At 33.1% G+C, this 11,881-nt stretch overlaps 2 protein-coding genes across 7 annotated transcripts; one reads left to right on the top strand and one right to left on the bottom strand.

The window, feature by feature from the left end:
- Positions 1–6,719: 6,719 nt before the first annotated feature.
- Positions 6,720–10,949, top strand: LOC120079795. 6 transcript variants are annotated; one of them, XM_039034197.1, is made up of 9 exons: positions 6,721–6,981; positions 7,092–7,209; positions 7,307–7,433; positions 7,573–7,686; positions 7,845–8,043; positions 8,149–8,194; positions 8,342–8,417; positions 8,585–8,824; positions 10,379–10,949. In XM_039034197.1, the coding sequence occupies exons 2-8, from the start codon at positions 7,153–7,155 to the stop codon at positions 8,818–8,820; spliced, it is 855 nt and encodes a 284-aa protein (XP_038890125.1). In that variant the 5' UTR covers positions 6,721–6,981; positions 7,092–7,152; the 3' UTR covers positions 8,821–8,824; positions 10,379–10,949. The 6 variants fall into 6 exon arrangements, with proteins under 6 accessions (XP_038890126.1, XP_038890125.1, XP_038890120.1 ...); XM_039034192.1 differs by having other exon boundaries at positions 10,282–10,949; XM_039034194.1 differs by lacking the exon at positions 10,379–10,949 and adding an exon at positions 8,900–9,041.
- LOC120079796 (probable glycosyltransferase At3g42180) lies at positions 8,949–10,804 on the bottom strand. Its single transcript, XM_039034200.1, has 4 exons — positions 10,552–10,804; positions 10,296–10,447; positions 9,723–10,086; positions 8,949–9,641 (listed from the first exon to the last, which is right to left on the bottom strand). Exons 1-4 carry the CDS (start codon positions 10,765–10,767, stop codon positions 8,979–8,981), a joined length of 1,395 nt encoding a protein of 464 aa, XP_038890128.1. The 5' UTR covers positions 10,768–10,804; the 3' UTR covers positions 8,949–8,978.
- Positions 10,950–11,881: the final 932 nt, after the last annotated feature.

The raw sequence follows: 11,881 nt of genomic DNA, 5'->3' as shown, positions 1-11,881 counted from the left end.
GTTTTTTTTTTTTAAAAAAAATAAGTCGAGGGTTGAAAATTCGAACCTAGATAGTTCGAATTTTGAATCCTCTACCTTCCTTTCATCTGTAATCGAATTTGAACCCTCGACCTTGCCCTTCTTAACATTATTATTGAGTCTGTTTAATTATCATTCCAGAGACCTTCCTCTATCAAAAGATCGTATTTCTAAATTTCATAAAGTCCCCCTGGAATTCCTTCCAAGACTTGTTGAATAATTTTTACGGATTCTATCATTAGTAAGTCTGACTAAAAATAACGAGCTTAATAATCTCCTTCTTTTACCACTGAACTTTCCCAATCAAATTCGAGAGCGAGATTATGAGAGAGCGAGATCTTGAGTGAGAGCGAGAATACCGTACCAATTTCCCTTTTTTTTTTTTAATTATTACACATTCCACCTTCTTCTTCTTTCTTCCTTTCTTTTTTTTTAATTTTTCATTTATATAAAACAATTTCTAAAAAGATTTTATTATTTTATTTAAACTCTAAAAAGAATAAATTAAAAAAAAATAATAACTCATTAAAAATTAAAAAAATATATAAATCAAATATCTCATTTTATTAAAAATAATTACAAAAATCAATGTGTTCCACAAAGGCGGACGTCGTCGATTTCAAGCTAGTTGTTCGTCGTCGACTGTGAACTTGAGGTTGCTCGCGTTCTTGATGTTGCTCTGGTACCTCTGCATGCGCTTCATAATATAAATATTCATTATGCTCTCCACGACCCCGACCATGTCCATGCACGTATGAAGACGAGACTAGCCTTCTGAGTCATAATGTCCTGAACCAAATGTTGGCATCATCATCATCGGACAACATAATCAGTTTGACTCTACGTGTGCATCAATAGAGGGCAACTCTTCCACATTATGTGAACCTCATCAACTCATTCCTCTTCCGAACAGGTCCTCTACTCTAGGAGCTGGTGGAGAACAATAGGTATATCGTACATATAATGAATTTCCCTTCATATAGCTTTGGTTGTCACTACATATAGCAAGAACCTGGTTCGGATCATTCACAACCTTATGGAGTCTACTATTGTTCAATCTCTGTGAATTTTAAACAATTAGACAATATTTAAAATAAATTTAAATTAAAATAATTAGATAATATTCATTCATTTACTAGATGACCCACAGCTGCTCCCTGACTGACGAGTGACGTAGCACTTGTGATATTATATATACCAATGAATATATTCTAGAATGACATCTGTGTCAAACTGTTTCAAAGAAACCCCACTGCAATATAAACCTTGCACGATAGTGCCATCGCCAATATCAAATGTGCAACTTTTTCAAACCAATCTCCAGTCCTTAGGTCAATATCATGCAGTATGGGTTCAGTATTACAAGGTGATGGGACATCCTATTGAAAACCGAATTGTCTCATCATTCCTGTCAGGAAGATGCCACTCACTAATGTGAAAACATATGAGAGACTCATCGTCCGCCATATGTTTTGACCATTCGAAAAAATTAGGAAAGTATGCATAATAATTTTGTACGGCTCCCAAATAACCTGAAACACAAAATATTATATTAGAGAATATTAAAGGACAAATACAATAAAAATGTGAATAAAATAATCAATTAGGTTTAGTGTAATGTACCTTTTCAGGTTGAAGCAGATCAACACATGTATCTATACTGGTTGACTACATGTGTGGTTGTCCTAGTCACACAAAATTTGTCTCTCCACCTAAAATTTTAATTGATAATTTAGAATTTAAATTAACTAGATTAGTGATATAAAAATTAAATTGAATTAAAACAACATACCGAGAACCGTAGGCTCGTCCAACTAACTGAACGTCATTAACATGATGTAGCCGTTAGAGCCATTGTTGGAAATCGCTCCCAAGCCCATAGTTGCAAAGTATGAGAGGCTCAGCTATATATCTCGAACTTCAGGTCTTGTTGCTTTGTATAGTTTCTATACAACCATGCCAAGCAAGCTCCACCCACGAATCCGCCCTGCATCATGGAGGTTAGCTAACAATGGCAGGAACATCAAGTGAACAAAATGACTTTATTTATCTGAAAACAGACTTCCACCCATCATTTGTAGTATATATGCTCGCGCATATCTTATGACGGTTTCCTCGTCTGCATCATCTGTGAGCTCACGAAATTGTGTTCCTAACCATATTAAACTTAACCTCGATCCTTTAATCTTGTCGGCGGGTGGGGTCGCACTGAAGGTACAGTTGACAAACTTCCTAACCAGTCATCGTACATCACTCCGGTGACCGGCTCACCGTCAACAGGTAACCCAACAACACTTCTATATCTTGTAGGTGATAATGCACTATCTAACAAATATATGGAATGTATGCGTCTTGGGCCTCCATCTCTCGACCAAGGCTGTGATCAGATGTCAGTCCAATTGAATAAATTCTAATCTGAAACCCCATAGAATCTAAATGTGCCGCAGCAACGTATATGAGGGTGGAGCAGAGATAATGCACTTGAGAACTGTCTCTCGACGTCTGCAAGATATTTCTCCAGTAGTACGATCTCACCATAAACATATGATCGATGAATGGACTGGTCTACAAAACATCAAGATCAACAGCGTCTTGGGTTTTAAAGCCATGATCTGAAAAAAAATATATATTAAAATTGACTATAATTGAATAATGGAGAAAAGTATGAGGGTAAAGAAACAATGTAAAAAAACTCACCATTTGAGAATGTTTTCTTCTTTTCTCGAAAACTCACGCTCCAATACATCCCTTATTTCTTCTCTTCTTTTCTCGAAATAGTCACGCATTTGAAGAATGTTATCTGAGCAAGAACATTTATAGGGCAATATTTCGAGCTCCTTTGAGGACTTCTTTATCCACTCTGATAAGTTTGTCGTCATCCACCATATCTGAATCCTCCATTATTGTTTGAGTCCATTGCTCTAAACTAATGTTTTCAAAAAAAACTCAGACAACTCCGATTTATTCCTTTGATATCTTCAATTGCTTTGTTGAACTTTCGAATTTGAAATTGACACCCGGCACGATAAACATATTTTTTCAATGAATTGAGTTTATACTTTTATTTATGAAGTTGCTGACGATATGTCGTAAGAAGAACGATGGTGATATTTCTCGGTCCATCCAACCATTTGCTGGGTTGTTTCACTACTGCAATTATACTAGTATGTCGATCTGAAATTAAACACACCTCTTCGTGTGTTACAATTTCTCTTAGGTGTTTCATAGTTAGTGATCTCGAACAAAGCCATCATATCAAGTGGTACTGTTCATGTAACAAGTGGCAAGCATTCGGTGTTCGTACCATCTCGCATTTTATGGCTGTTTGCTCACATTTTTAACATGAACTACGAAGATTTTATTGAGGATTACTACAAATTGTCAACGTATCTGAATGTTACTCTCCTCAATTTCAACCTGTACCGCATGAAGATTACTTGATCATGCACCCAAATTTGCCCATCTTATATCCTGATCCATCGTGTTGAGAAGACCTGGTAGTCGAAAAGTTTCGACGTATCACAATGAGATGGATTGGACAGAACCAGCCACTCGACAACGATGTGAATTTTGTAAACCAGTTAAGATATAATCGAAGAAAGTGTCCTTCGTTACTAAGACTGCCTCCAAATAGTTAAGGAATAATGAATAATAAATAATTTTTTTATTATTATATTCATTTTATTGTATATTCATTTGTTTTTATTATAATTTATTGTCATATGTCAGAATTTTTATTTATAATAAACTTTCTGATAAATAGGACAATAATTCTCACTTTTTTAATTCTTTGTCCTTAAATAAAGTTAACAAATCAAAAAATTTTTATACTATTAATATATACTAATCTAGTAATATTCAATTTATAGTATAAGATACCCAATCTAAATTATTCCAGAAGGTTGTGATATTATCTTAGATTATATGCCAAAAATCGGCTTATTTCCGAGGCATTATCGTGGAGCCCTTTTTTTACAATTAAACTGAAATTGATAATAATAATCTAACTTAGATATGTATAAATTATTTTGTTTTATGATCTACGATGATTTATTCAGATTAATTAGTATAATAATCATAATATAATTCATATGTTGTCTATATTTCCCCAGAACTCCCATTAATCACAACAATGATTTCCACTATCCAAAGGAATAATTATAGTATAATTAATCTAAATTATATACTTGTTTCTATATATTTAATTTGATATTCAATATGATTATTTATTTCGAAGATAAGTTAATTATAGATATATAATAATCTAATAAATATTTAAATTATGTCTTAATGATATAATTCAATGTATAGCTAGGATATATAGTTTTTTTTTTCGATCTATGTTATAATATATGATTTCTATGAAAGTTAAATAAAGTTGAAGCCATCTCGCTCTCCTTAGATCGTCTCCTAGACTCTATCTCGCTACTACTCCTAAGATCTTCTCTCTCACTCTTCCTGCTCTTTATTCTCTATAAGATTCATTTTGGAACATGGTTTTGGTTGTTGGGGAATTCTCAATTCTGTTTCTATGAGGTCCTATTGTTACTTTTTTATTGGCGGCCGATGTGAAGATGAATTTGAAATGTTTTATCTCGTGTGCTGTATCAAAGTTCATAATTATCCTTAGTTGAACCACATCACAAACTCTCTTTTTTTTTATTATGTGAGTCTCCTACTCCAGTTGAAGTAACTTAAGTGACTCAAGAATATTGGTTTATACAAGAGGTAATTCCTCTAACGGAATTACAATGTGTATTCACTGCTAATATAATCTCATTTTATCTATTGATAGTAATAATTCTCACATTCATTTTCCCTTTTTACCTTGATCAAATGTGTTGCGTGAGATACAAAAGTCAGGAGAAGAGTGTGAACAATAAGATATGATTAAAGAGAAATTCTATTGAGTTTGACAACTCTCTCTTCTATATATAATCGGATGCGCGTTCGTCCGAGCTGGTTTGATTCCTCTAATACATATATACGTGGGGACACGACGTATAATGTACAATAATCAACATTCTCCGTCTCCCCTAACATCTATTCAATTAATTGTGAAGTATCTGAACTCATCTATAAAAAAAACATCACTATCATACCCTTCGCCTATGGCGTCCTCTCTTACTAATATTCGTGCAGCTCTTAAATAAAGAATACTAGAAAACGCATAACCAGTGTTTAGTACTCTAATCTCCATCTCGCTCATGGTCTTCTATTAATATGTATATATCTCTTTCTTATATTTTGATCCTTCACTGACTTGGCTCACTTGATACGCTATAGATAATACTTGCTATATTCTCTCTGCGCCTCTTATTTATGGTATGATTAATTAAGAATGGTTATCAATTTGAATCTCTTACCCTATATTGCATGCGTGACATATACGAGTATGTAGAAATGTATACGAAAAGAGTAAGTATAGTCGTACACAAAGCTATATATCTCTATCTCTCTCCCTATTCTCTTCTTTTTTTTTTTTTTTTTTTTTTTTCTTTTTTTGTCTGTTGTGATGATGCTTTTCTTTTTTTCTTTTTTTTTTAAATACATATAATGTTATTGTTTTGAAATAAATATGAGAGAAATCAAAATTTTATTGTGATGATTAGATTAGAGATAAAATGTAAATTTTCTTATTCGAAATAAATTTATTTAATAATTTAAATGTGAAATTACACTACTAATCTTATAACCATCCACAAAAAGGAATAGAAGGGACATATATATGAAGCAACGCTTATGAAAAACTGCTTGATGAAAGTGATTTAAAAAAAAGTCCTATTAGAATTTAAATTTCAAATTCTTGAAACAAATTAAAAAAAAATGGTAGAGATGTCACATCCAAAATTAGAACAAAAATTTTAAAAGGTCAAAAGAGAGGAAAAAAAAAGTAATTGGAATTGGAAGTAACATAAAATTGTAGATGTCTCCAAATAAAAAACAATCATCACAAAGAACATTGAATAAATAAAAGCTACAAAAAGAAAAAAAAAATAGTAAAAAAAAAAAAAGGAAAAAAAAAGGAAAGAAATAGAGATACCTTCGAAAATTTAGAAGCACAACTCAGTCAATTTACAGAGGAATTATATATTTAAAATTAAATTTATTTGAGTGTTATTTTCAAATATAGAAAGATGAGCTAAACTTTTTATAAATAATAGCAAAATATCTTATTCTATTTGTGATAGGTTGCGATAGATTATTATTCGTGTCTAGTGATAATTTGCTATTATTTATAAATATTTTTAATAATTTTGTCATTTAAAATAATTTTCCTTCATCTTAAGTCAAATTTATGGGAAAAAAATATAAAATCGATTTGATGCTATTGTTTTGAAATAAATAAACTCTCAAGAGAAAAAATCAAAATTAAAACTAATTTTTCTTTTTATCTATCTCAATGATGCTTTTATTTCTTTCTTTTTTTTAGAAAAAAAACTTGATAATATTATTATTTTGCAATAAATAGGAAGAAGAATCAAAATTTTATCACGATAATGCTTTAAACATAAATGGTAAATTAGTGATAAAATGTGTAAAATAGAAAATTTTTTATAAATAAAAAAATTCCTAAAATATTTACACTTAGCAAAAAAAATTCTAAAGATGCTTTGTATTTTTAAACTTTTAGACCTTTTTTTATTTGAAAAAAATTATTTTAATGATAAATGTAAAATTATACCACTAACCTATAACAATGGGAAATCAAAATTTCTCCTCAAAAATAGTGTAAATAAACGCACGTGCACCTCTCTCCCCATCGTAGTTCGAATTCGAGCTTCTCCATTCTCCGAACTGTGTCATCTCCTCTCCCCTTTCACAGGCAGCGCCTCCCCCTTACCATTCATTCACGTTCGCCGTCACCGACGCCGCCGCCGCCGCCGCCGCCCACTCTCTTTGTCTCTGTCTCATCTCTTTTAACTCGCCGCCCCTTTCCATCCCTTCCAAGTCCGTACTCTGGTATGTTTTCGCTAGGTTATATGGTTGTGATTTTTACCCCTTGTATTTGTGTTATTCTCTAATCTGTCGTTGTTTTATTTTTTTTTTTTTATTATTATTTTGGGTAGCAGAACTATGCATTGAGGTGATGTTCTTTTTCTAATTCACAAAAGACTGAAATTTGTTGATGCAATGGATCTCGCCCCATTTAGGCTTGATATTGATGAGTTGATCAATGAATTTGCTGAGGTAGCTCTGAAGTTATTCTGTTTGTGCTAACTTACATATTGAAAATATTTGTTACTTTTTGAATTTTTAACCCCTGATGAGGTTTGGTGGTTTACAGTCTGGATTTACATCTTTTGTTGATATGAAGAAAGTATGGGTTGGAAGAAAATTCACTTACATATTTGAGGCTGCTCCTTCTACCAACTTGGCGTTCTTTATGCAATCAATCTATGCCCAATCAATTAGTAGGCTCTCCCACGATAAACTTGGTCATTTTTTGCATTAATTTCTTGGCAATTTGATATTTCTTCTGAATTATGATGAACAAAGCTAGTGTTAGCTTCTTGTTTGTGGAATTAACAAGAATTTTAATACTTTTTACAGGTCACATGCTCAGTACTGCTTCTTTATCACACAGACTAGGTGGCCTTTATTGCCTTTACTGCCTTTATGAGACACAACCCTTTAAGCCCTCTTACAAAATCTACCTGTCTATTGGTATGATTTTTCAAAATTCTTAATATAAGTGCATTTTATTTCTTTAATGATTATGTAATAGATATGTAAGTTTTGCTTAATTTGTTTGAGTGGATGTCTTTTGATATCATCTTTACTTATTCTCTTTTGGTTATTTTACTATGTTTCATCTTTTATAGGAGAGTTGAAGAAACTGAAGGAACTCGTTGTTGATGCAAAAGAAAATAATGTAAAAGTGGCATCTTCTGTGGTGAAAAGAATGTTAGAAAAGAACATGTTTCTCTTTGGATCTGTGGACATGAAGGAGAGCGCTGCTTTGGAAACAGTGAATCAACTAACAGAATTGCAAAATGCCCGCATTCAAGTAGCCTATAACAAGTATGTTGGAGAAACAAGCGGTTGCTCTTTTTATTCTAGATATATGATGTGTTTGTCATGATATCTTTATAGCATCCTTAATTTTTTTTTATCTTTGATGACTAGGTTGTTTAATGATACCCCGATAGAAAATTATATCCATATGGACTTGGTAAGTGAAAAGTACAAAAACTTATATTTTATACCTTTTTAACTTGTATTATGAACTGTTGAAACTTTGTACATGAAAATAGTTCCATCTTATTATCGACTGTTTATCTAACTCGTCTTTGAATTTTTCTTATTCTTGAATACGCAGGGAATGGAAGTTGGTTCAAATGTATTAAAAAAGATGTCAACAGATTATTCGGAGGCCAAAAAACTTGCATTATATGGTAACTTCTTTCCTTCCGACCTGTTTCTTTGTTATCCATTTGTGAGTAGTCTTATTTGATCTTTCTATTCTCTGTTACGGTCTTTGATGTAGATACTGTTTCTCTGACTATTTTTACCCACTTATTTCTCTGCCTTTTGTGTCTTGGCACCTAATTTATTTATAAAGAAGCAAGTGAGATAGTGGATGTTCACGACATAAAGCACATAGCAGAAGATGAGAAGTTGATTGGAGATACAGTTGAAAAGATTGCTGAGGACTGGAACATTCAAAGAGGATTTTTTCATGAACAAACTGGACTCGACCAACAGCTTGTTCCAGTTGAGGCAGAGCAACTGTTACTAGAAGGCCATGCCGATGAAAATTTTGATCAGGAACTTGAAAGAATGCTAACTGATGTTTAACAAGGTACCGAGTCATCTCTAATTCTAACTCTAGCAAATGGGTTTTTGAACTGCCAAATCGCCTTGTTATGACAATTAGGTAGCTGAAGTCACAAGACATTGAAAAGATAGATGAAACCTTCAATCGCACATCCTTAACTCACAATTCAGAGCTGTTTTCAATGAGGAAGGCAAAAGTTAAGCCTCCTAAGCCACAGTGAATGAAGTAGCATGTGAATTACATCGAATGGCTTGGCAGGCCTATTGATCTTGAAATGCCTCTTTACTTTGATCACTCCTCTGTACATCTTCAAATACTTCTCTTCTGAGATAGCCTTCAAGATTGTTTTTATTTCTGGTATTCTTTGAACAGGTATCTGCACTGAAAACTGACTCCAATCTAGAACATCGCTGAATGGTAATGAATAATTATCAGAAATGATCACTGGAACACAACCACCATAGATAGCTTCCACCACCCTCGGGCTTGCCACTTCATAGCCACTAGGGCAGAGACAAAACTTGCTTTCTCCAATCAATTTGGTGTAATTTTGGGTCTTAGGAAGGTATTCATGAACTTGAACTTCTTTGTCCTTTTCCTTCCAATGCTGGATCAAGATCTTCCTGATGTATCCATGAGCTCCTCCTGCAAAGAAAGCTAGAATTGGGCGGCTTTCTGGCGGCTGGCCTAAGTCCGGTGGCCCTAATGTTCCTGGATGGATGTTGATTTCTGGGAGTGGAATGTCTATGTTGGGACGAAAGCCTTCTGTGATGTTTGCATTGCATACTACCCTGATGAAATTCTGGAACAGTTGGGGGTTGGCATCCGAGATTTCTGGTGCCTTGAAATCACCAATAGAAGTTTAAAGGAGGAAGCATTAGAAAAAGAAGAAACAAAGACTTGATAACTTGTAGAATCTTACCCAATCATGGCATGAAACCACAAAATGGTCAGCACCATCGCTTCGGTTCCAATATGGATACCTGTTGGCAACAACTTGAATGTAATCAGTTGTCACACGGTGCATACGATCACGGCTGTAGTCAGCGGGGGAAGTGATTGGCCTGTAAATGAAATGAATGATGTTGGTGATGCTCAAAGGAAGAAGAAATACATGAGCTTGATCAGGATGTCTGGCTCTAAAGGGGCTCTTGCTGCAATCTAACTCATCTATAAATTGGCCTTCAATGGCATATATGCTATTCAATGGACCGTCATGGAACAGAGGCTGTTCTCCTTCTCTGTAACTCCACACCTTGAACCTCTTCACCATTTCTATGTGGCTTCTGCATAACATTTTGGATATACTGTAAGCATAGTGGTGGATAATTATATTGTTTTTTGTTTTCTAAATAAGATAGTTCTGCAATGATTTGTTTGTTTGTTTCTATTATTAGTAATAAACAATCCCAACACTTCAAATAGTTTATCAAATTACTCGAATGTTATATCATATATTCATATGTTTGTTCCTTTCCCAGTAGGTGAACTCAACTGATGAAAAGCATAAGCATTTCTGTAAATGGAGCCTCTGGGAATGTAAGTTTCTTTCTTTTCTGATGTGAAGTTTTTCCATAGAACTGCATTTCGGATTGATGCTCGAGCTTCAGCCAAACTTGCTTCAATCATCTTCAAGCTTGTCTTCTTCTGTTTCATAACCCCCAAAATGAAAACTGAAGAGAAAATTTGACAACAGCAAAAACACTATAGAGAAAAAGGGGAGAGCCTTTTTTTTCCTTTTCCATTCTTACTTTGATGAATATAGCTTTCATGGGCTTGTTGCCTTCTTTCATGGAAGTTGTGGGAAAGAGAGAAGACGCTAGTGGAAAGGCTTCAGTTGCTCGTGACAGGTCCAACAATGGTGGAATAGAAAAAAACTGAAAGAAAAAAAGAAGAAGAAGGCTTGCTGGAAGTAGCAAGAGGCAAGGGAGATTGCAGCCGAAACTTGCCATGGCTGAACCTTTCATTTCAAGCTCTCTCAAAGCTTTTTCCTGTTCAAGTGCCTGAGGAAAGAGAGACTGAAGAGATTGCCAGTAGAAAAAGGTTTTAAATTCTTCCTTCCTCCAAAATCGATGTAATTGAATTCAAAAGATTGATTAATTTTAATGAATTTTGTTGAATAATATGGTGGTAACATTGCTTGGAAAAAGTGATGCTTGTAGACACCGGTACCTTAATTAAGAATTCTTAAGTTCTTAGATTTATAAATTTGGTTTAAATTAATTTACAAATTTTTCGTTTTCAAGTTGTGCACTTTGTTTATGTGATATGTTGAGTGACATAGTCCACGTTAAATTATATAATGTATAACATAGTAGAGATGTAGAATTTTTTTTTGTCTAATATTGACATAAATATTGATGAATATATGTATAGACGTATTTGGAAGTCCCCTACTCAGTTGGATATCTTTTGATAGTTTGTAATTAAGGGTTTACAAACATGAGTAAAGTAGGTTTGAAAGCCCATGAACTAAAATAGACGAATAGAAATAATAAATGTTTTTTTAAGTAAAAGTTGAAAAATTAAGAATGTCGAAGGTTGAATGATTAAGGTAACCAATCAATCGTAATAAGAAAGATGAGACTTTTTTAAAAGCGTTCCCAAAAAATTAGTTAACAATATTCTATGAATTATGAATAATAAAATGAAAATCACTATGATTAAAGCAATTTTGATTATAGAACCATAAGCATGCCCTAAATTTGAAAGTCTAAAACTCAAAATCCTAAGAATTGGGGGTCAGAGTCTTTTATAAGTTAGTGAATTCTACATTAAATTGAAAAATCAAAGAAAAAGATATTACAACTAGAGACATTTCATCTCTTTTGGAGAAAATTTGATTAATTAATTAAGAGATATGAAACAAAATTAATTTCTTCAACCTCAATTATATAATAAAAATAATATTCTTGAGATTTATTTCAAGTGCAATATTTCGTGTGGAACTGAAAGTTAGGATCTTGGATCACAAACTTATTGATATTGCTGCCCTCAACTTTAATTGAACTTCAAGCAATGTATAGAGATCCACTAAATTCTAAAGAGAGAGATTACATCCTATCTCAATTTATTATCTTT

Source organism: Benincasa hispida, chromosome 6, assembly GCF_009727055.1.
Source record: "Benincasa hispida cultivar B227 chromosome 6, ASM972705v1, whole genome shotgun sequence".
Lineage (NCBI taxonomy): Eukaryota > Viridiplantae > Streptophyta > Magnoliopsida > Cucurbitales > Cucurbitaceae > Benincasa > Benincasa hispida.
This window is presented reverse-complemented; position numbering and strand designations above follow the sequence as displayed.

Coding starts and splice junctions, on each gene's coding strand:
- LOC120079795 (XM_039034197.1), top strand. CDS start 7,153: ATGGATCTCGCCCCATTTAGGCTTGATATTGATGAGTTGATCAATGAA. Junction 8,195..8,341: donor ATTATATCCATATGGACTTG/GTAAGTGAAAAG, acceptor TTGAATACGCAG/GGAATGGAAGTTGGTTCAAA. Junction 8,418..8,584: donor CAAAAAACTTGCATTATATG/GTAACTTCTTTC, acceptor TTATTTATAAAG/AAGCAAGTGAGATAGTGGAT.
- LOC120079796 (XM_039034200.1), bottom strand. CDS start 10,767: ATGAAAGGTTCAGCCATGGCAAGTTTCGGCTGCAATCTCCCTTGCCTC. Junction 10,087..10,295: donor AATGCTTATGCTTTTCATCA/GTTGAGTTCACC, acceptor AATGTTATGCAG/AAGCCACATAGAAATGGTGA. Junction 9,642..9,722: donor TGGTTTCATGCCATGATTGG/GTAAGATTCTAC, acceptor GGTGATTTCAAG/GCACCAGAAATCTCGGATGC.